The 25,488-nt window shown below is 38.4% G+C and overlaps 1 protein-coding gene across 1 annotated transcript in view; it reads left to right on the forward strand.

Moving 5' to 3' along the window:
- The first annotated feature begins 8,927 nt into the window (after window positions 1-8,927).
- GRB14 (growth factor receptor bound protein 14) overlaps window positions 8,928-25,488 on the forward strand; it is a 123,128-nt gene continuing 106,567 nt past the window's right edge. Inside the window, exons 1-2 of the mRNA XM_066280826.1 lie at window positions 8,928-9,290; window positions 10,514-10,646. Coding sequence (XP_066136923.1) covers window positions 9,100-9,290; window positions 10,514-10,646 — 324 coding nt within the window. The 5' untranslated portion in view covers window positions 8,928-9,099. The remainder of the gene's footprint in view (window positions 9,291-10,513; window positions 10,647-25,488) is intronic.

The following is a 25,488-nucleotide window of genomic DNA, read 5'->3' on the forward strand; positions in this document are numbered from 1 at the left end:
CGAGTAAGCAGAGGGGAGAAACGGTGTAATACAAAATAATCCAAAAGAATATTGTTAAAAAGGCTGGAGGAGAAAGGAACACACAAATGGTTAGACAAGAAGATAGTACTTAATGGGGCAGAGATTCAACCCAAAATGTTTTCATTTAAAAGCAATAATTGTATGCTTAGATAAAAACCAAATAAGTAAAGAGCCTTAATCATGTGCCATTTACAAAAAAGACACTTCTAAAACATGGAGATAAAAAATGTTGACAGTAAAGAAAAGAAAAAAATAAAAAAATGTTGACACTGAATGAGAAAAATAAATACCATAAAGCATCAGCCTAACTGTATTAATATCAGATAAATACTTGAAGGCATAAAAATTACTAGAGATAAAGGAGGACACCTTAAAATGTTAAATGCTTCAATTATTAAGAAGATGTAATAATTCTAAATTTGTAAAATAATATACAAAAATTAACCTCTAAAATATAGTTTTAAAACATAAAAAACAAAATTAAAATATAGAGTAAAAATAAATGTAGAACTCTACAATCATAGTGGGAGATTGTAATATAACATCTCCAAGTCCTGAACTGTTAGGTCAATTGGTTGGAATGTTGTCTTGATATACTAAAGTTGTGGATTAGGACACATACAAGAATCAACCAATGAATAAATATGTGGAATAACAAATTGATATTGCTCTCTCTTTCTCTAAATCAATCAATCAATAAAAATTAAAACATATCTCTTGGAAAATTACAGACTAAATAAAAAAATCAGTGTAAAAACAGAGAATTTAAACAAAATGGTGGACACATTTGACCCAATTGATATATTATATATAATAATTAATCGAATAACTGCAAAAATCACCTTTAACACATAATACAAATGTTGACCATATGCTGGGTCATAAACTAGTTTCAAAAAATTTAAAAGGACTGAAATCATATAGAGTATATTATGTGACAACAAAGTAATTAGACAATGTATTTTAAAAAAGAACAAAAGAAAAACACATAAAATCTACATCAGATTGAAAAATATAACTGAATAATAATGCAGATTAAAGCTTATTAAAGCTTAAGGAACATAGATAAGGTCATACCTGGAGAGAAATATATATCTTTAAATATAAATATTAGAAAATACAAAGAGCTATCAGCATCCATGTCTAAAATGTAGGGCTGTGGGGAAGAACAGCACTAAAAGTAGGAGGGAAATAGAAAACATAGGAATAGAAATAAACAACTAGAACACAGACAATAAGATCATTCTTGACAAACTTTATAATTAATATATTCTGGTAAATATAATCAGAAAAAAGAGAGAAGGCATCAGTATCTAATGTTAGGTATAAGGGGAGCACAATAGATCTTTTAGGTATTAAAATGTTAAGAAATTTCTGCTGAAACGTTAAAAATTTCAATGAAAGAGATACATTTCTAGAAAATACTAACTTGTCAAAATTAACTCTAGAAAATATAAAAATTCAGAATAGTCCTTTTAAACTATTTAATATTAGGTCACTTATTAAAAACTTTCCCACAAAGAAAAACACAAGGCCTAATGGCTTTACAAGTAAATTGAATTAGTTATTAAGGAACAAATAACACCAATGTTATGTATACTCTTTAATAAAAAAAGAGGAACACTTTCTTCCTCTAATGAAACCATCATAACCCTACATCAATACTTCATAAAAATATTATGAGAAAGAAAAATTACAGGCCAAGCTTATTTATGAACATAGGTACAAAAATTATAAACAAAATATCAGCAAACATTAAAACAATATAAAAAGGAATGAGTAGGGTTTATTCTAACAAGTGAATTTAGTTTACTATTTAAAAAATCAACATAATTTATTACTTTAATAGAATAAACAACTATGATTAACACAGTAGATGGAAGAAAGCTGTTTAATAAGATTCAACATCAACTTGTAATAAATATTCTTAGTGAACAAAGAATATGAGGGAACCTTGTTCACTTATCTGATATAGGATATAAAACTATAACAATATGATATTTAATATCTATCCTTTTGAGTGCAGGAATAAGACTAGAATCTGTGCTGTTAATACTTATATTCAACATTGTATTTAATTTCTAGGTAGTATAGTAAGACTAGATAAATACCTAAGAAATGTAAACAAAGAAAACTGTCAATAATTATAGATAACAAGGTCATGCATATAGATAGTCTAAATATATTTTCAATTAAATTTTTAGAATTGAAGTGTGAAAGTAATTATGAGGATAAAAGATCAACACAGTCTGACCAGACGGTGGTGCAATGGATAGAGCAGGGGTACCTAAACTACTGCCTGCGGGCTGCATGCGGCCCCCTGAGGCCATTTATCTGCCCCCCCCCCCGCACTTCCAGAAGGGGCATCTCTTTCATTGGTGGTCAGTGAGAGGTGCAAAGCGCAGCATCACTCATGTACAGTACTACTTCCGGTGACACCGGACGAATGCGTCACGGCTCTGGAAGTGTGTCATATCACCTGTTATGGCTAGCAGTGACAAATATGAAACCGGTCATTGACCATCTCATTAGCCAAAAGCAGGCCCATAGTTCCCATTGAAATACTGGTCAGTTTGTTGATTTAAATTTACTTGTTCTTTATTTTAAATATTGTATTTGTTCCTGTTTTTGTTTTTGTTTTTACTTTAAAATAAGATATGTGCAGTGTGCATAGGGATTTGTTCATAGTTTTTTTTATAGTCTGGCCCTCCAACGGTCTGAAAGACAGTGAACTGGCCCCTTGTGTAAAAAGTTTGGGGACCCCTGGGATAGAGTGTCAGACTGGATGCAAAGGACTCAGGTTTGAAACCCTGAGGTCTCCAGCTTTAGTGCGGCTCACCAGGTTTGAGCAAGGCTCACCAGTTTGAGCCCAAATTTGCTGGCTTGAGCAAGGGGTCACTCAGTCTGCTGTAGCCTCCTGGTCAAGGCACATATGAGAAAGCAATCAATGAACAACTAAGGTGCCGCAATGAAGAATTGATGCTTCTCATCTCTCCCTTCCTGTCTGTCTGTCCCTATCTGTCCCTCTCTCTGTCTCTCTCTATATCTGTCACACACACACACACACACACACACACACACATAAAAGATCAATACATAGGAGTCAGTTCTTCTCATCATAGCAAATGACAGAAAATCAGATTTTAAAAAGGTATCCAAAATAGTATACAAAATTAAATATCTAAGAACTTATCTACCAATATATGTGCAACCTATCTATTTATTAAACCATAAAACATATTATAATTCAAACTAATTAAAGGTACAATTGACCTTGTGAAAACCCATATGTAATTTTTGACCTCCCCAAAACTTAACTACTAATAGCTTATTGTTAAATGGAAGGCTTACCAATAATCTAAATAGTGGATTAATACATATTTGTATGTTATCTGGGGTCCCCCAACTTTTTACACAGGGGGCCTGTTCACTGTCCCTCAGACCGTTGGAGGGCCGGACTATAAAAAAAACTATGAACAAATCCCTATGCACACTGCACATATCTTATTTTAAAGTAAAAAAAACCAAAAAAACAAACAAAAAAACCAAAACAAAAACGGGAACAAATACAATATTTAAAATAAAGAACAAGTAAATTTAAATCAACAAACTGACCAGTATTTCAATGGGAACTATGGGCCTGCTTTTAGCTAACGAGATGGTCAATGTGCTCCTCTCACTGACCACCAATGAAAGAGGTGCCCCTTCCGGAAGTGCGGTGGGGGCCAGATAAATGGCCTCAGGGGGCCGCATGTGGCCCATGGGCTGTAGTTTGGGAACCCCTGCTATATTCTAATAATCAAATAAACTAGAGAGAAGATGATATTAAGAAAATCATAAATTAAAATCATAAGCAAAAATACATTTACTGTACAAATACTGTATTATATTTATCCATACCATAAGTTTACAACCATCTGCTTTAGGCTCCACAGTTCTTCTGTGGAGCCTAAAATTTAAAATTGTTGATTGGAAAAAAAACGGAGAGTTCAACTCTATGTTGATCAATGGTCAACTGTAAATGGAAAGATACAGTAATTTCATGAATTGGGAATCTTATTTTTAAAAATACAATTTCTCACCTGACTGATGGTTGTCATGGTGACAATGAACTACTTGGAGACCAGATGCTCTGGGGCTGAGGGGAGTGACAGTCCTAGTACTCAGATCAAAGGACAGAAGCCCTGTCCCCTGAGTAAGGACTCAGATATTTATTAGCCAGTACAAATAACTGAAGGAAACAGAAGTTTTCAGGGGGTGAAGTAAAAGGACAAGGAATATGCTGACTTCTAATATTTGTTCTGAGAGCCTAAACATTTCTTGTTGCTGAACCCTATGTTTCCAGCATAGGGTCCAAGAGGCACCTGGATTCTCATCCGTTCAGGGCTTTCTCTCTAGGGTGCCTCTCTGCCTTTAATTGTTTACCCTAACTCTGCTAGTCTTCACAGCATATTCCCACAGTGGATAGAGTGTTGACTTGGGACACTGAGGTCCCAGGTTTGAAACCCTGAGGTCACTGCCTTGAGTGCAGGCTCATCTATCTGGCTTGAGCATGGGCTTGCCAGCTTGAGTGTGGGATCATGGACATGACCTCATGGTCATTGGCTTGAGCCCAAAGGTCACTGGCTTGAACCCAATGTTGCTAGCTTGAGCAAGTGGTCACTGGCTCAGCTGGAGCCCCCGGTCAAGGCATGTATGAGACAATGAACATCAGTGAACAACTCAAGTGACGCAACTACAAGTTGATGTTCTCATCTCTTTCCTTTCTTGTCTCTCTCTGTTTTGCAAAAAACAAGAACAAAAAACAAAAAACAAAAAAAACCTATTTTTCCCCAAACTAAATTAACGCAATCCAATCAAAATCCCAGTAGGTTTTTGTAGAACTTGTGATGCTAGTTTTGCAATTAATAAATTGAAAAGAACAAAATGAAAAGCTTTGTTCCACTGAATACTATGACTTTTTATACAGCATAATAATCAAAGCAATGTCACATTGTCATAATTTTGATACATAAACCAATGGAATAGAAGAGAGAGCCCAGAAAAGACCCATGGATAGACAGGTAATTGAATTATGATAAAAGACACCACAAAGTTGTGAGAGAAGGATAATTCTTTCAACGAAAAGGCTGCAACAATTGCCTATATATCTGGAAGAAAAAAAAATAAAACAACCTCTACATCTTCCCACCTTCATACTATAAGAAAAAAAATCAGTCTTGGTGGGTCACAAATTTAAATGTGGAAAGCAAAACAATAAATTTCTGTAATACTTAGAAAAAATTTCTAAGCAGGATATAAAATTATAACTATACAAAGTTAAATTTGCTTATATTATACTTAAGAACATCTGTTTACCAAAGGATACCCTTACGGGGTCTAAGATTTAAGACACAGAATGGGTGAATATACTTACAAAATACAATTAACAAGGAGTTGGTAACTAGAATATAAAAAGAACTTCCATAAAAGAATAAAAAAAAGACAACTTATAAAAATGGGCAGGAGACTTGAATTGGTACTTATCAAAAGATGATGTCCATGGCTGATAATCATGTGAAAAAATGCCCAGCCTCATTAGTCATAAAGTCAAGTTCCACCATGAGATACTGTTAGACACTCACCAGGATGTCTATTGTGAAAATTCTAGGAATATTTCATTTGTCAAGGATATGAAGAACTTGGGAAACTTATGCATTTCTGGTGGTCGTGAAAGTTGGTACAATTAATTTAAGAAACTGGCAGAATCCACCAAAACTGAATATACATGTATGATGACCTCAAAAAGGCACTCCTGTATATGCATCAGAAAATGCATGCACTTGTGCACTAAGAGAAGTGTATAAAATGTTCATGCTAGCAGTATTAATAATTGCCAAAAATTGGAAATAGCCCAGATGTTTCAGTAGTAGAATGGATAAACTGTGGTATTTACATACAAGAATAAAGAAGCACAGCCACTTGTAAAAGCATGGAAGAATATCAAATAATATGGTAAGGAAACCAAGTCAAGAACAAAAGGGTCATACAGTATGATTCCATTCATATAAAGGTCAACACCGGAAAACCTGACTGTATTCTGCTTAAGAATGGATACTTATGGTTAAACTATGAGCTGGTTATTATGAAAATCTGGGTTGGTGGGAGGGGCTGTTGGAGGACTGACAATAATTCATTTCATGACCTGACATCAGTGTTTGCCTTGTGATAAGTCATAATGCAATTTTGTTAGTGAACTTCATTTCTGTGTATTATCCTTTCCAATATAAAGGGTTAAGAAATTTGATTTGATAAGAAAGGGAAAGAGTAAAGCAGGGAGAACATATTTTCCCTGTGGGCTAGGATCCTAGGAAGAGACAAAAAAGGAAGATAGAAAGGGACAAAAAAAGGGGAGGAGCCAGGACACAACTGCTTCCTTTGCAAATTTAGAGGTTCAAGGTGAAAGGAACAAGAGCAACCCTGGGGAGAACCTGCTGGTTGGTATCAAGATATCTGCCTTATTGTTTCAGCAATCTTTGTCAGTTATGGGAAGGAAACTCTCCTTTTTTAACTTCCCTTTTGATAGAAAAATATCTCTGCATTCTCTTAGGCTGTCCTAGGTGAGAGAATATTCTGCACCTTTTATATTGCATTTATTTAAAATCATTAAAAAAACTAGTTCTTTTATTGACTTTCTTAAAAAATGTGGATGAGTTAATTCTAATAATTCTTGGTACAGATTCTCAAGGTATCTGGGAGTAAATATTTAATGCTAATCTACAAGACAAACTATTTAGGTTTTCATTCCTCAGAGTTGTTCTCTGCTTTTTTGGCCCCTGATGAATGCAGGTATTATAATTTTTACTCATGGGTTTTAGAGGTGGAGCATAAAGCCTGTAAATAGATACTCCCTGGATATTTACTAAATGAGAAAATGTCCAGAGAGGGGAGACACAATTGAGATCTCATTCCAACCAATGAATACTATATCTTGAGGTTAAAAATTTATGCTGGAAAGTGGAGCAGGATACAGTATTGGGGAAAGAATTTTCAGTGATTCCAAAGATATACACAGCTTTCACTCATCCTTTCTCTAACAAAAACAATCAGTCTGCTGTGTGTGTGTGTGTGTGTGTGTTGATTGCCTTTCGTTAGAGTGCTCCAACAATATCATTTTTAGAGAGGAGAAATGGCTGCTTGCAAGAGTTTTGGATAAAAATAGGGGTGATGATGATGATGATGAGTTTGCTTCCTTCTTATGTTTTTCGTTCAAGTTTTCTGCAAATATGTAACTTTCATTTTGCTGGAATGACCTCATTATGTCTGTGTGCTTTTACATTAAACTCTTAAAACCCACACATAGAACCCATATCATAATTTAGGGAACTGGATGTGAGGGTTTTGCCCTGCACACAGCATCAATACATGCCACTTATCATCACCATTAGTATTATTAATGCTATCCCTCAGGATAACGACCGTTTTGTTCTGTCTTGGCCATTGCATTGTATAAAGCATCCCTGAGACCACACCCATGGTGTGACCCAGGTCACTAGTTCTCTTTGTTGGGTCTTAATTTTGACATCAGGAAAGTAAAAAACTTGGATTCAATAAGCTCTTTCCCTTAGAGAACTGCTGCCTTCATAGAGTTTCCCCTAGCTTTCTCAAAGGCTGGGAGTTAGCTACCCTTGGGTGCCCGTAGTGGTTGGTGCTATGGTGTGTGCGTGTGGTGGTGTGGGTGTAAAGGGAATTGATGGATGTGGAGGAGGGGGTTTTGCGTGCTTCCTCTGGAGGCGTTGTGTTTGCTTTTCCCTGAACAGAGGTTAAGAAAACCTGGGGAAACAGATGCCAGGGACAGATGTTACCTAATTTGGTCAACGAACACAGTGTGTAAAACATTTGGAAATCTCTGATGGTGCCCTGGATTGGGGGCATTTATTGGAAGAGTAGAAACAATATCACCCAGGACTTCAGAGTAGGGCCGCTGCCTCTCAGAGGGTGAGCAGAATATAATTACCCTTTCAAATATATAGTTTGGGTTTTGATACGGAACCTTCTGGGTTAGAAGCCTGACTGCACTAACTACTTAGTGCTCTGTTGCGCAAGGTACTCCATGGCTTTGTGCCCCAATTTCCTTATCTGTAAAATGGTGTAAACATCTAATTTATGAGGCTGTAGTGTGTGTGTGTGGGGGGGGGGGGTAGGGCAAGGCAGAAAGGAACTTACTGTTGTTGTTCGTAAAAGAAAATGAATCATTCTTCTAATTCCTAAGACATCTTCAGTTTTAGCTCATGCCTTACTCAGAATTCTTAAACCCCTCAGTAGTTTTCTGTACTGATTGTATTTAATGTCCCCCCACCCCTTCCTGGCTCACCAATTCCCCCATCCCAGCCTCGGTCTGCGGGGTAAAAGGAGGAAGACTCAGTCACTTGAGGGAAGGACTGGGGCAAACCCAGCTGTATGGGCCCCGGTCTCCTGGCACCGCTGGGCCTGTCATGGCGGCCCAGCCACAGCTTAGGTGATCTCAGACTGCAGAGCATGAAGAACGGAACGGTCTGGGGGGTCAGAGCTGCCCGGACCTCTGCCCCGTCTCGGGTCCGCCAGGCAAGCCCGGCAGAATGGCCTGCTCGGCTGCGTCCCCGCCCCACGGGGCGCTCGGACCGCCCGGACCCTGGGCTCAGCTGGCGCTCGGGCGCCCACCTGGGGAGGCGGCGGCCCGGGCCTTGGGCACCGGCAGCCAAAGCCCAGGCGCGGCGGCGCGGGACACACGCCAGCGCCCGAGAGCCCCCCGGGCCCGCGCCGGGCGGCCGCCCTGGGCGTCCTCCCCGCCCCCTCCGCGCGCCGCCCCGCCGCCCGCGGCCCCCACCCACCGGCCGCTCCTCCCCTCTCCCCACCCTCGTCCTCCGCCCCCTCCCCTCCCCCGCCGCCTAGCCGACTGCTGGGCCGAACGTCTGAGCCGCCCGGGCCCGGAGCGCAGGCGGCAAGGCCACCGCACCTGCAGCGCGCTCGGGCAGCCGGACTGGCACCGAGCTTCCCGCCACCCGACCGCCTCCCGGTCGCCGGGTCTCCCAGGACGCCAGAACCCCCCGACCGGCCACGATGACCACTTCCCTTCAAGATGGGCAAAGCGCCGCGGGTAGGGCGGCCGCCCGGGACCCGCCGCTGGCCGCCCAGGTGTGCGGCGCTGCCCAGGGGAGGGGCGACGCCCGCGACCTGGCGCCAGCCCTTTGGCTGCACGCGCGAGCGCGCCTGCCCACTCCGGACGGGACCCGCGGCTGTGCTGCTGGCAGGTAGGCAGCCCTCCGAGGGCGCGGGGGAGTGTCCTGGGTTGGCAGCCGGCGAGGGGGTGAGGGGGCGGTCCTAGGGGTGAGCCATGTGCCCAGAGCTGGGCCAAGTTTGTGAAAGTCTCTGAAGACGATTCCCTTTGAGCTGGGATCTACCAGATCAGCAGGACATCGCAGTCTCGCAGAGCCTTATAAATAGCATCACCGTCTCATTGAGAGCTCCTGGTCTCTCTCTCGCCTCTGCTCATCCGTGTGAACTAGGAGGCCAAGCTTCAGGCTGACCATCCGTCTCCCTTCATTCTTCGTGGTCTTGTATTTAAAAACAAATATTTTTATTATATATTTTTTTAAAAAATCGTAGCATAAATGAATTCATCTCCCACATAAGAGTCTTAACAGCGACCCTGAAGAAGCAAAGCACGAATTGACATGTGAGCAGCCTTGCTGTATATATAATAAAAGAATAGAGGCTTTAAAAGGTTTCCCAATCTCCATAGCATTCAGCACTAAGTGCCTTTAGAGTTCACAATTATACACATAATTCAGAGAAGAAAAAGGCTGCAACAACAACAAAAAGTCTCTAGTCCTTCATATTCATACATTTAATTGGTACTTTCCTCCCAGATTTTTCTAAGTGCTTCAACTTCACTAAAGTTTCAATTACTTTCAGTGGACTAGAGTACATTTATACTAACTAGCAAGTTCTATTCACTTACCTCCTCAAGAACAGTGCCTTGTGATTTCCTATCCATAAGTACTTGAAAAATCAACAGACTGTGTGTGGGCAACATTGTGAATGAAATTTGAAGTGAGATGAACCACAGCTATAATTAATAAACCATAACTTTCAAAAGTGATTAGTAAAAGAGCACAGGGATAAATTCACTAAATTTTCATAGACTGTCAATTTCATAGATGCATAACAATGCCTGACTTCAGGTGATTTTTACATCATTAAATGTATAGTATGTATTTTAGCTTTAGGAAAATTATCAAAGTGCTGGAGAAATGGGGTTCTCCATGCCTGGTGACTTTTTTAAAGCTCCCCCCCCCAAAGGATAGGATCCGATAGATGATTGATTTATATCAACATGTTTAAACCCACAGAAAGTACATCCCAGACCATTGACACAGAGTGGTACTTGTTGGCCTTTACTTTTTAATTCTGACAGCAATTATATTTTACTTTCTGTTTTATGTAAATGACATCCTATGTTCTCTCGGTGTAGGAGAAAAAAGAAAGATCTTGATGTTCTGGGAATGCCATCTATTCCAAACCCTTTTCCTGAGCTGTGCTGCTCTCCACTTACATCAGTGTTGTCAGCAGGCCTGTTTCCCACAGCAAACTCAAGGAAAACACAGGTATGCATTTTAAAATTTCCTAACAAAACTTCTTTTTAGGAGTTTAAATCCATACAATCTTCAAAATAATCAAAAACTTACATTAACAAAGGTTTAATATGACCTATTTTAAATAATTTCATTGACTGACAGTTTTTTGATGTTATTTTCTCTCATGCTTCAGTTTTCACAGTTGTATAGTGGGAATGTTAAAACTTACCAGTCAGGCTTTTGGGATGGGTTAAATGAGAAAAATATCTATAAAGTGCAGAGTCTGGGAGCTAATGTTATTCATGAAATAGGTGGGAGACATCTGTGTAATACTAGATTGACAATTTAAAGTCAGGAATTGGAAAGGGGGGCGGTAGTATTGGGATGGGAAGGGGATTGGCTGGTTTCTTTAATCATTTCTTTAACCTTTCACATTTTGAACCCAACCCAACCTCATTTACCGAAGGAAAGTGATATAGTGAATCTGTGGCAAAGGTAATTGGAGTTTAGGACTCAACACCTTCTTTATTTCAGTTAATTCTTCTTAGTGGAGAGGCCTCTGGCCGCAGAAGGCAGATGAGTTGTAAATGGACTTCATTTTTGTGATTTTCTTTCTTTATGAGTTTTTAGTAATGGGGCTGACTTAAGAAAATTAGATTTCAAAGACAAAGCAACGAGGGGGAGATCCATCATGATTATACTTTTTGCAAAACAAAACAACAACAAAAGAATCAGTGTATTCTAGAATACTTCTATCTTTTCTTAACATTCTTCCTCCCAGTTCTGAATCAACAAAGAGAGGCTTCACTAGGCAAAATGTGCCTTGTTCTTGCAGCGCGGAGGTAATAAATTTAAATAGTCAGATGCTTGTAGTGAGGAGAGGGATGATTAACAGAGAGGAGAAAACAGTTGATCATTTCTCCCATCTGTTGTTTCCTTTCTTTTTTTCTGAACTTTTACTACCTGTGATGGATTTAATAATGTGTTTTAGGAATGGAGGAAATACCCTAGGAAATAGATGAGTTTTTTTTTTTTAAGAAAAAGAGAGAGAAAAGGAGAGAGAAAGGAAGGGTGAGAGAGGGAGGGAGGAGAGAGATGAGAAACATCAACTTGTAGTTGTGTCACTTTAGTTCATTGATTGCTACTCATATGTGCCTTGAGGGGGGGGGGTTTAAGTTGAGCCAGTAACCCCTTGCTCAAGCCAGTGACCTTGGGCTTAAGACAGTGACCTTGGGATCATGTTGATGACCCCTCACTCAAGCCAGTGATCCTGTGCTGAAGCCTGTAGCTTTGTGGTTTAGAACTGGGGACCTCAGCATTCTGGGTTGATGCTCTATCCACTGCGTCACCACCCATCAGGCTTGATAATTTACAGCACTAATAGAGCCAGTAGGGAAGGATTCCGTGGAATGTTGTCTTTTGATGGAAGTCTGATTTAACAAGGCACATATACTTTTGGGGAGGGGATGAAATTTAACTGGGGCGTGTACACTCTTGCGTACATGCATAACAATTGGAGAAAGTGGGAGTAAATATTGCCAAAGAAGAGGTATGTTCTGAGTTAGCCTCAAGTGGGTGGGACTGTGACATTGAATGTGGACACAAACATAGAAGAGACTCCCTTGAGAGCTTTATTGTAAGGGTGAGGTTTAAAGTCAGAGCCCAAAGAAAAAAACTGCCATTCTTAAAAATATCTGGGCCCTTTGAGAGGTTAGCTTTTTGGGATATCAAATGGGAGTATGGAGGATAGATTTGACTGTGTGTCATGGTGGTGAAAAAATTGATTCTGGACTGTCCATGTGACCCAGAGTTGGTAAAGGAAGTATCTGATGGAGTTTAATAGATTTCCCTGCTTCCGGAGGGCCTGTTTTGTTTGCACCTAGGCTCTGAGGCACTGAGCTAAGCAAGAAGGCCATCCAAAGGTGTTTATCAGGGTGGCACTTCGATTTGGGATTGGGTTAGGGGTTAAGAATTGAATAGAGGAAGGAGTAGAGGAAGAGGTCTGAGGCTTACTCTGACTTTGATTTTTTGAGTGGATATTGAGAATGCTTGTGTCTAAGGGATGCATCCATGGGGCAAGCTTCTTCTGAATAAAGAGAGAGATAATGAGTATTATGTGCATATGTTAATGAAATAAAAAGAGAAAGAGAGTGGATGTCAATGTCAGGGTTAAGTCCAGTTGCGTCCTAAGTGTGGCTAGTCATCACTCGAGAGTAAGACATCTTATCTTGGGGATGATATTTCTTCAGAGCAGGTTTAGCAAATTGGCAAAATGGGGAAAGGGTGCTGCTTTGTTACTACTGAGTCTGACCAGTTTCCTGCTCAGGCCTGGGCCCTGTTTCTGCAGTGACCTTCTCAGCGAGTGCACTGCACCCACACAGACAGCTGTGCTGTTTTATGAGCAGTGAGTTCTGGCCCGAGTCCTGGAGACCACCCAAGGTTGTTCCCACCCAAAAGGGCAATTCCTGTTGGCCTCTTCCTTGAGCGCAACAGGTGGGGTCTCTATGAAGAGAAGGCTATCAGAAGTGGAAGGTTCCTTTTCACATTTAACCCTCCCTCTCCCCACACACACCTAGACTTCGGATTTAGAATTTATCCTTTGTTTTTATTCTTTTGTATCTGCTCTGTCCTTTGGAATGAGTGAGGTTTTGGGAACCCATGATTCTACGTCAGTAATTTCTCCAAAGTTAGTATCTTGGTGACACAGATTACCCTTTTACAGGATGGTATTTCTGGCCCAATTGTCTCTGACCTTTGGTGGAGATAATGCAAATGACAGTGATAGGTACTACTGCATATTATTTATGATTGAAACATTCCAGAAGACAATGTCTCTATATTCTCTCTTTCATTTGGTTTGTTTAACCATTCCAGTTATTTTAGTAATTCTTTTCTACTCTTAGGAAAAATGAAGAATTGCTTGTTATGTACAAATAAATGACCAGACAGTTTGAAAGAATCCAGACTAGAAATGTTAAATTTTATCTGGCCTTTCAAAAGCAGTCAAAAATCATTTTACAGGCCATAAATATTTTTTACAGTTTGCGTTGTGTACCTAATGCATGAGCAGTAAAGTGCAATGAAGCCACAGATGGGATATGCTTTATCTCTTTTTACAAATAGAATATCCTAAACTATTCAGTACAGCTGGCTTCTAGTATTTTCACTTAAAAATGAGACCTAGAAAATTATTTACTTTCTCTCCCTTCTAGTATTTTTAGAATACTGGGCAGATATATTTCTCAGACATATTTCTTTGTGATCACCAATAAAACAGATTCCAAGAGTATCTTCCTTAATATTCATGGTCCATGAAGTTACTTGCACGTACAATTTTATATTAAAAGTGACTGACACTATAAATTTAGATCTCTCTCTCTCTCTCTTTTTTCCTACTTCTGATTGAAATTGCCCAGTAACTTGTCCCTGGGCACTTACTATTTGGAGAAAGGGAAAGAATGAGGCATAATCTTGATAATTGCTGAATCTGGAAAATGGGATCTTTAGCTCTTGCTGTAGAATCAGTTCTTCTCTCGAGTTTGTCAATCTCTAGATAATTTTTGTGCTTGGACACAGCTTATAAAGTAGCTCTGGTTAATTGCTTCCCAGGACTATGTAGTATAACTAATTCAGAATAAAGCCTCTGAAGATTTTAAAGATAAAAAAGACACCCCTGAAAAACTGTGTCATGGAATGTTGAGCTGGAAGACGTCTCTGATATCACAGTAGAATGTCCTTCTTTTACAGATGAGTAAACGGAGGATAAGAAATGCTATGTGGCTGACAGTGGCATAGCCAGGACCTAAAATCTGGATTTCTTGAAGCTTTGACAGGATTTTTTTTTTTTTAGTAAGGTAACAATTTCCAAAGAAATCAGAACCACAAGAGCAGGACAAGGAATAAACATATCAGTGTTGTTAGTTTTAACTCCACCCATAATACAAGAGCAGGGGTGACAAATAATATTTGTTAATATTCTAATATTTAAGGACCTGGAATCCTCTTTTTTTCCCCCCTTCTGCAAGTAGAATGATGTCTTGGTGGATTTTTTCCTCTAGCTTTCTTCTCTATCTTCAACCTAACATTCATAGGCAAAATCTATCAAATAATTGATTATATCACCAAATAAGATTTACTAATATTACTAATAACTAGGTTTTGCATGTAGTATGCAGTCCACAGGATGTTATCTCATGAGGACACTGGCAATTGGGTCTCTCATCCACGTTTTAAGCTTTTAAAATAAAAGTATAGAAGCCAGTGCTTCTATACTAATATGTGCTTCCACATTTTAAATACAGAAAGAGCAAAAAGATGATTATGTCTCAGTGTGCTTTGCCCCTCACCACACTGTTTCTAGTCTATTCTGTATTTAATTAAGCTTTTTTATTATTTCAGTAAAATAAAAAATATATTCCAAATAATTAAGAAATGACTTTTTCATATGCTTTCCCTTTGAATATTTCCCTTCTCATTTGTCAAGGACTATAAAAAGAAAGATTCATCTCTGTCCCCCAATTAAAGGGCCTCTGATATCAGTTCTTTGTGATGTCATTTGTTACTTCATTTGGTAGAGCGCTAAAAATGTATCATGTGTGGTTTATAGGAGTATTATGTGACTTCTCCATTAAGTAAGCTCTTATATATTAATTTCTCCAGTATACACAGTAAACAGTACCCCCATATTCCCATTTTCCATATTCAGCAATTATCATGATTTTGTATTATTTACTTCATCTATATCTTTTTATATTTTTGTTGAAATATTTTAAAGTAGACCCTTTATATTCTGTTAATTGTATTCTTACCTAGTTTTGTATGAATCTCTGAAAATGTACATTTTTTTTTTTACAGAGACAGTCAGAGAGAGGGATAGATAGGGACAAACAGACAGGAACGGAGAGAGATGAAAAGCATCAATCATCAGTTTTTTGTTGCGACACCGTAGTTGTTCATTGATTGCTTTCTCATATATGCCTTGACTGCGGGCCTTCAGCAGACCAAGTAACCCCTCGCTTGAGCCAGCGACCTTGGGTCCAAGCTGGTGAGCTTTGCTCAAACCAGATGAGCCCGCAATCAAGCTGGCGACCTTGGGGGTCTTGAACCTGGGTCCTCCGCATCCCAGTCCGACGCTCTATTTATTGCACCACCGCCTGGTCAGGCTACATTTTCTTAAACAACCAAAATGCCATTATTCCCTAACAAAAATATAATTTCTTGGTATCATTTAAACACATCTATAATCCTATTTTCTCAGTTGGAATGATACATAAAATCCTTAAATTAGAAACTGGTTATATTTGAAAAGTTTTTAATTAGCCCCTTGGAAATTTAAATTTCTTTTTATATGAAATAACAGCATAAATCATATTTAGGCTCTTCAAGCCATTTTACAAAATCTCACTTAATGTGAAATGAAATGCAGATATCATGTATATGCAGAAAGGATTGTAGAAACAATACTTGCTTCTATTAGGGTTTCAAACAAATATGTCTTTCCAACAGCAATTGCTACTTTTGAATGTTGGCACTTGATGAATATAATTTTTCTTGTAGAGGAATTTGGAAGTACACAAATCTTTGTAGCAATGTTGAAACAAGCTTTTGAACAGCACTTCTCAAAGTGTAGTTACTGGACCAACCTTCCTTAGAATGAGTAGGGATGCTTGTTAAAAATACAGATACTTGGACCTCTTGCAAAACCCACTGAATAGCTTCCTGGTGAAGGGCATAGGGATTAGACATTTTATTTTTTTTCTCTCTAACAGTTGTATAAAATCTGGGGTACTCTTATCCTCTGCTGCTTTTAAACTCTAGAGAAATTCGACTTTTTAAAATTGTGAACAACTTCATTTAGTCAATAAAAAGTAGCAATATTACAAATGGATTTCGGTTGGTATTTTATCCAGGTATTGATTGTTTGGAGGAAACATAACCTCACATGCACTAGCCTGAAAGGTTATGTTCTAGTACCTGAAGGCCAAAAGTTCACTGATCTCATGAGAGACTGGAATTGGGAATTAGAAAGTCAGCAAAAATTACTGCTGCCACTTTCTCCATTCTTTTTTTTTGTTTGTTTTCCCACAAGCACAGCTCAGTTGCTGCTTCTTGTAAATTTATTTAGTTTTATGACATTCTTTTCAGCCTTGCTTATCTTGATTGTATCCCATTGTATGTGGCCCCAAATGGCCACCCCATTGGAATAAGTAGTTCCTCCTAATAGTGTGTCAGTACTTGGTGACTGACTGGAGTCTACATCTGGACAGAGGTAGCTCATTGTGTTCAACTCTTATTCAGTCAGCTGTGGTGAAAGGGCCATAGGGACCTGGACCACAGCTCACTCAGCAAGGGTGTGGAACAGATTTTGTGAACAGGTAGTACAGGTTCAGTAGGTATGGTATATAGAGGTCAAGAGGGAACAATGGACAGCTAGTGACTTAGGAAAAAAGATCACAAAGAAGAAGAGAGCACAGAAATAAATTTTTATCCTAAGTGTATCATATATGATGATCCAGTGATTGGATTCGCTGACTTATCCTATAGTGTTCAGTTCCTTCACCTCAATTCACTTAATTTACTTGAAGTGTATTTATTTCAGTTCAGTTCCCACCCTTCAGTGACTGTAAACTTCCTTGGCCATTTATTGTCTTGAGCTTACATCTTTAGCGAGGTCCCTTAGCCTCTGGGGACAGGAGCCACCAACTCTAGTTTCTTACTAGCTCATGCTGATTACCTTCATTTGTAGCAGAAGACAGCTGTCTCTTCCTATTTGAAAACTTAAGTCCCCTAGCAAACCTTCTGTTTGTCAGGGTTTTATATCCAGTTTGAAGGTTTCCTCTAAGTTTCCAGTAATTTGCACAGTACATTGCAGTTCAACTTTTGTCTGCAATATGGGTTTTGTTTTTCAGTTCTTTGAAAGCTCAGCTTCTGATTTGTTTTTCCCTAGGGGCATATATTATGTCCTGTCACGAGAAGGAAAATTGGAGTCATTCATGGTTCAATATAAATGTGGATCTTAATTAATATAAGAAAGCTTTCTGTAGTCTTACGGACATTGATTTAAAAAATGTCAGCTTATATGGAATAGTAACATTCTGTTGTGTAAGTATACACTGATAAGTATTTGATCAGGGATAAGAAGACTTAGGAATTGTTCCTTTGGCATGCTACAGAAAGGACAGCTCAGAGGAGAACCTGGAAAGTGATTACAAGCCTTTGCCAAGGGGCAGGAGCAGAAGGAAAGCTTTTGGAATTGATTTACAAGAGAAATGGGGAGCCAATAATGGCAGATCATCCTTTAGTTCTTGTTCCTTCCCTTTGCTCCCACTTATTTAGTATTTTTAAAGCCACAGAATAATAAGCAAAAATAGGAGGATTAATATTCTTAACTAGTTTGCAAATGCTTCTGCCTGTTACAAAAGATCATTTATAAGTGGATGTTTATTGACACACATTTTTCCATAGATGTAATGTTACATGTGGTGGTTAGGTTGTTAGAGCAGTCAGCAAAATTTTTTGAATTCATAATAGCTTCAAAGAATAGTATATTTACAACATCCTGTGCATCAGTTTTAATATTATTTCTATGCAAGATGTGAGTCAATATTATGTGATTAAAGATAATAGACTGGGAATCAGCAAACCTCAGTTTTAATATGGTCCTGCTGCTGCTGAGAGATGTGATAAGAGGCTATTGCTTTCTCTTCTGGGCCTTCAAGCATGATGAGTTCCTCCTGTTCCAGAGCAAGTGATTCTGATAGCTCTTGAAATACTAATGACTGTGCAATAGGTATTGAAGTCTTGGGACGTTACTTTGGCCTCACCCCAGAAATTTTTCTTCAGCCTTAGTTAAGGTCTTCCCACATGGTCACCATACTTCCTTGGATAAAGAGTCTATATTGGGGTTCCATGGGGCAAGGAACATAGAAGACACCTTTGTGGAAATAATTGAGGCAGGAGGGACTAGTTAAATGATGAATTGTTCATCAAAGTAAAGGTCCAAATATTAGACAGTCAGAAAAGGTGTGTCTGGAGGAGCCAGTTGGGTAGTATGGTTTTATATAAACTTAGGTATAAGGATGTGAGATTAGATGTGAACATTTCAGGCTGATGTAGGTCCAGTTTGTACTTCGATTTGCTCCACCTCAAGTCATTCATTGGTTGCTCAAGCCAGAAACCTAGAAGACCTCTTTCTAATCTTTTTTTTTTTTGTCTTTTTTTTTTTTTTAAATAATTTTATTTTTTTAATGGGGTGACATCAATAAATCAGGATACATATATTCAAAGATAACAAGACCAGGGTATCTTGTCGTTCAATTATGATGCATACCTGTCACCCAAAGTCAGATTGTCCTCTGTCACCTTCTATCTTGTTTTCTTTGTGCCCCTCCCCCTCCCCCTTTCCCTCTCCCATTGCCCCCTCCCCCCTGTAACCACCACACTCTTATCAATGTCTCTTAGTTTCACTTTTATGTCCTCTTTCTAATCTTTGTCAAGTGAAGCTCCATCTTTCATCAAAATGTACTGGAATCCATAAACTTCTCTCCTTCTCCATTGCTACCATCCCAACCATAAGACCCTCATAAGTGGCCTCCTTGCTTCTGTTTTAGCCTATTTTGGCTCATTCTCTATTCACTTGCTACAGTGAACTTTTAGAAAAGTAAATCACATCATGTCTCACTCTGGTTGAAAAATTTTTGATAGCTTAGAATCAAATACAAATTTTTATCTTAGCCTAAGGACTGTACATGGTTTGGTTTCCATCTGCCTCTTAAAACTCATCTGCATTCTACTCTTTGTTCATTATACTCCAGCCATGGTGAAAGGGCAGTCCTACCTGTTTGTGAATTTGGCAAGCTTTTTCCTACTGTAGAGCCTTTGGTATGACTATTTCCTCTGTGTGGAACCTCTTTTCCTGACTCTTTACACAGCTGACACCTCTTTAGTCTTCAGGTCTCGGCACCAAATCATCTTACCAAGGATGCCTTTTTTGACTAGTCTACCTAAAGTATCCCTGTATGTCTATTATTTTTCTTTTCCTTTTTTCCTACTCTGTCACATTTCCTATTGTATTTCCGTAGCTGTACATACCATAATCCAAATTGTCATTTTTATCTATTTGTTCTAATTGTTTATTGTTTTCTCCTCTAAATAGTGTATCTCAGTTTTGTTGTTTTGGGGTTCTTTTGGTAAAAGAATGAATAACTAACTGGGTTATTGAAGATAGTTAAAAGCAATTTTAACAAGCTGTATTTTGACATTTATTCTAATCACGATCAGTCATTTTCCTCCTCTTCATCAAATTAAAAAAATTAATTTTATTAAGAAATTCTATTAGGAAAGATAAAGTTATATGGTAGAATCCTGGACCAATTGGATTTTATTATATACCTTTTGCTTTCATTACACACATAGAGAATTTCGATTATGTGTAATGAAATTAATGATATACTTCTGACTTTCTACATTATTTTTATTTAATGGAATTAGAAGTGAAAAGTGCTTGGTGGACTGATATACTTTCTTCCAGCTTCCTGTGTGTTAACAAGAATTCACACATTTGGAAAAAGTTAAGTGGAAATATCAGTTGGGTTTATAATATGTCTCTCAGAGGAAGGGGTAGAGGTTAGCAATAGTTTTAATTATTAACCATTAATTTTGTAGGTAAATGATTTAGACCAATGCTCATAAAGTGGAAATGGGAAACTATATATTCTTGAATATACAAGAAGACTTTCCAAGGGGTGTACAAACTCATAGATTTAAGAGAATCAGTTTCTAAATCCTCATCTTTTTTGTAAAATTCCTCTTCCTGAGAACACACTCGTGTTCATAGTAACCTTCTTACCTAGTGCATTACTCAGGGGCACGCATACCTGCATCCAGGGCATCACATACAACAAAAGCTTTCTTTAATAATTAACCAAAGCACCACAAATCAGAAGCATTTTTTTCTCTTTATACCTTACACATATTTCTGTTAAAAATAGATATGATTAGAAATGAAAATTTTGGCTAGTGTTGAAATGTTCTGAATTTAGATAAATGATGGTGTGATGGGAGTAGTGACAATTTTATTGTTTTATTTTTTAATTTTCAATGATTGACCTCTGTTCTTCACTCTCCTGTTGTCAGTGAAAGTATAACCCTTGGGGGAGAGTTTCCTAAGAACAAAGCCAATAATGCATTAGTGAGAAATATTGAATGCTGCAGACAACCTTTAATCATGTTTAAATGTGTTTTCCACTGTCCTCAATACTTGGGATGCATCAATAGCTGAAAGAAAATACACCAACAGACACCTGGTGTGATCCAGATTACTGTTGTGCTGAAGGTCTTTGGGAAGCCAATTTGAAGCATAAGTTTGCCTGTGGGAAGGTTGCTTGGGAGAGTCTTGGAAACAATGCCTGTGGGAATAGACACAGTGATGCCACAACAGAGACCTTATCCAATCCCAGAGGAGCTCTGGAGGTGGGATAGCCCTACAGAATAATTCAGAATTAGGGCAGAGGAGCTGGGCTGCCCAGGAAGGGCCTGGCTGAGGGCATGGTGGCTCTCTTGAGCCTAGTCATAATGGCTGGCAGGGAAGACTTAGCCAGGAGGTCTTAGTGGCTGACACTGACGGCTGAGACAATGAATGCTTCAGTCCTGAAGGTTTGGGGCTTTGCCACAGCTTCTACAACAGTCACTAACTGATGTTTTTAATGTAACAAATTCCATCTGAGACTACCAAATTTTTAGATAAATTGGATAAAACTCAAGGAGGTAACGTGTACATGATTTCTTTCAGATTTTGTGTTATGTTATTTAATATTGTGGTTAAAGCCTAATTATCAAATTATATTATAAAATATTTATTCCTGTGCTAGTCAATTCCCATCTTATTTTATTGTAAAATACTTTAATATTTTCTACTTTCTGTTAACAAAAATATGCTAGTTGCTTGACTATTTTTTTTAAAAAAATGTACCATTTGTTTTTATTAAAAACATAAGAAATTTTTATCATGATGCAATTAAAATTAATGGAGCTATTTCTAATCTTATGCTTGATTTTTATTTAATTACATCCAAAAGCTGAAAGTCAAGGTGGAAATTACACTCACCCAATAGAATTCCATGCCCTTTCTAACACTTTATCATACCTCTCAGAACTCTTTCTGTATTATTTTAATTTTGACTATATTGAGTTATTTCTCTTATAAGAGAATAAAAAATTAATGTTTAGTGTTTTTTTTTGTTTGTTTTTTTTTTGCATTTTTCCAAAGCTGGAAACGGGGAGGCAGTCAGACAGACTCCTGCATGCGCCCAACCGGAATCCACCCGGCATGCCTACCAGGGGGCGATGCTCTGCCCATCTGGGGCGTTGCTCTGTTGCAACCAGAGCCATTCTAGCACTTGAGGAAGAGGCCACAGAGCCATCCTCAGTGCCTGGGCCATCTTTGCTCCAATGGAGCCTCGGCTGCAAGAGGGGAAGAGAGAGACAGAGAGGAAGGAGGGGGGGAGGGGTAGAGAAGCAGATGGGCGCTTCTCCTGTGTGCCCTGGCTGGGAATCAAACCTGGGACTCCTGCACGCCAGGCTGACGCTCTACCTCTGAGCCAACCGGACAGGGCCAATGTTTAGTGTTTTAAAGTTTTCTTTTCTAAGAGTGCCTATCAATATCTCTTTTTGACTTGAAAAGTAAAGTTGCACTTTATCTGATAGAGGCCCAGATTGTTTTGTTGATAATGGATCATTAAAAAGATTCCAGCTCAGATGGAATTTCAAGATTGATATTGCCTTTTACCACCTCTGCACTCTTTTTTCTCTTACCTGGATTAATTTTTCTCTGTAGCACGTTATATGTTGATATATAGATGTGTTCATTTCTGACTTTTCCAACTAGAACATAAGCCCTGTGATGGCAGGGACTTTTTTTATATACCATTGAATCAATGGATAGGGCAATGCCTGGCACTTAATAGACCTTCAGTACATTTTTCTTAATGAAAGAATAAAAAAATAAATAAATGAATGGAGAAGGACCAGAGAAGCATTGTTATTAAGGTCAAGAATGAAGAAGTATTTGGAAATGTACTGATAATTTAATATAAATGATAAAGAGTTTGCAAGGAAACTTAGAAAAGTGAAATTTAGTTGCTAAGAGGGGTCTGACTTTTTTTTTTAAAAGACTTTATTCATTTTAGAAAGGAGAGATAGAGATAGAGACAGCGAGAAGAGGGGGAGGAGCAGGAAGCATCAACTCCCATATGTGCCTTGACTGGGCAAGTCCAAGGCTTTGAACCAGTGATCTCAGCATTCCAGTTTGATGCTTTATGCACTGCACCACTAGAGGTCAGGCCAAGAGAGGTCTGATATTGTTAGATGTTAAAAGAGATCCTAGTCAGGTAAACATTTGGGTATTGATTTTGCCACTATTAGAGCCTTCTAAATTTGGGTTACCCTTCCTCAGAAAAAAATTCAGTTTTTTGTCTCTTTGGACCCTTGTAAGCATTTTCCATCTTACCAGTCCATGTGTGCCAGTTAAGAAGCATGTATACTTTATGGGGCCAAGTCCAGTAAAAGCTTTTCTATCAACCCACATTCACAGTGGAAGATTACTTTCATTCCTGGGAAGGGTGACATATGCATGTGAAGCCCAGTATTCAGATGAAAGGGTGCTTTGGTATTATTCAACTGTGTATTGGCAAGACTCAGGCCAGTATCTAGTTTCTCTGTAGAGACATTTTGCATTATATTACAGTACTCTTACTGTGCTGTGCCAGGGAAATTAAGATCAGCTGGAACACTCTGTAGGTCATTGGCTTCGAATCTTAGGGCACTGGGAACTTGATGTTTTGTTTTAATGACCTCATTTAGGCTGAACCTGCCTTTGTTCCAAAGGCATAGGGCCCCTTTACAAAATCAAGTCTGCACCTTGGGAGAGGTTTAGAGAAAAGTGACTAAAATATTTGAAGGCGTCGGGTCAACTTCAATGTAAAGAGTACTTGATTAATTATGGCTCTTGAGTCAGGAAAGATGAAGAAAAAGCATAAGGTCACCGCAACGTGGATGTAGCCATTAAATTTCATGGTATCTGAAACATATTTTGAAAGTTGAAGGAGGTAGTTTTAAGAAAAGTTAGAAAAGTTGACAGGTCACGGAGCAACTCAGGGGATTTGTGCTCTGGCGCATGCTTTCTGTCGAGATTTCCAGAGGACATCACTTGTGGAATGAAGTGCCTCCTGCATATTTCTCCAAGCGGAAGTGCATGATGTGTATGTATATGCATGTGGGGTACATGAGGATTGTGGGAATAATATAAAACTTCCATATGGGAAGTTGTATGATGAACATGGAATACCTTTCTGGAACAAAACTTTTGGAAAATAGGGGGAAACCATTTTTATGTTAAAATACTCCTATTTTTAATGAGTCAAATGCATAATTTATGTGTATATTTTAGAACAAATTAAATATCTTAGAGTTATTGCCTCCCTGAGATGGAAGGGGCTATAGGATTACTTTCCTTTACATATTCAGTAGTTCTGGAAGAAAGATTTGAGAAACACTAATGTTGTTTTAGTTCTTTGTGGAATGACTCTTTGTAATCTTCAGAAAATTTGCTTATCATTTTGTTTTGTCCTTCTAATTTCTTCTTCTCTAGCTCAAGTTCTTTCTCTCTAAAGCTCCCCTTATTTGATTGGTACCTAACCATTAATACTGTGGATATTGGGTGGTCAAACATCTGAAGTGGGTTTTTTTTCCTACTCTCATACGGCTTGGCAGGGCATCCCTCTCATTGAAGTCTCTGAAGACCTCTTTATTCCCGAAGATCCACTTCAGTTCTATTTGAAAATCTCAGAAGTTTTGGGCATTAAAATTTTTTCCCATTGATTTAAGTGAGTGAGAGAGAGAGAGAGACATTAACTGACTGTTCCACTTAGTTGTTCCATTTAGTTGTGTACTCCGTGGTTGCTTCTCACATATTCCATGACATGGTTTCAGGGATTGAAACCATGATTTCAGCCTACCAGGATGGTGCTCTATCCACTAAGCAACCCTGTCAGGGCTAATTTTGGGTATTTTGGCAACTCTTTTCTTCTTGAAACACTTTCTTGACTTCTACATTTTTGCAGGCCTTTATTGTAGGATCTTAGTGTTGGCGTTCCTTAGGGTTTTGTTCCAGAACTTTGTTTTCATTTTATTGCCGGAGTGATCTCATCTCCTGTCGTCTCAATTGCAGTATTCATACCAGTCTAGACTAGATCTTTATCCTGGGCTGCCTGCTGGATATCTTCACTTGTACAGTCCATAAACATCTCAAGTTCAGCATATTCCAAACCAGATTAATCATTCTCTCAAATTTTCTCCTTCTTCTATGTTTCCCTTCATTGAGAATGGTATACTTTCTTCTTATACTAGAAAATCAGAAATCTTAGTTCATCTTTGGCTTCCTCTATTGGTCTCTTTCCACATTCAATGGGTTACAAAGTCTTAGAAAAACAACTCTTGAGTTTATCCACTTTTTGCAACCTCTCTGCCACTGCAGTAGTTCAGGCCAAGTCATCTGTCTCATAATTAGTACTGAGAGTCTCCTCTCTGATTGCTTTATTTTTATTCTTGCTTTTTGCCTAGATGCGTCCTATGCTTAAAAAAATATTTTATAGAGAATCTAAAATTTGTATAACATAGAATTAACCAAATTTTTGATTTAATTAAATGTATTGGGGTGACATTAGATAATGAAATTATATAGATTTCAAATTTACAATTTTATAATACATTATCTGTATATTGCATTGTGTACCCATCACCCAAAGTCAAATCTTTTGTCATCATATATTTGACCCCTTTTACTCTTTATAATCCACCCCTTCCCCATCTCCCTACC

The sequence above is a fragment of the Saccopteryx bilineata genome, chromosome 5, assembly GCF_036850765.1.
Source record: "Saccopteryx bilineata isolate mSacBil1 chromosome 5, mSacBil1_pri_phased_curated, whole genome shotgun sequence".
Taxonomy (NCBI): domain Eukaryota; kingdom Metazoa; phylum Chordata; class Mammalia; order Chiroptera; family Emballonuridae; genus Saccopteryx; species Saccopteryx bilineata.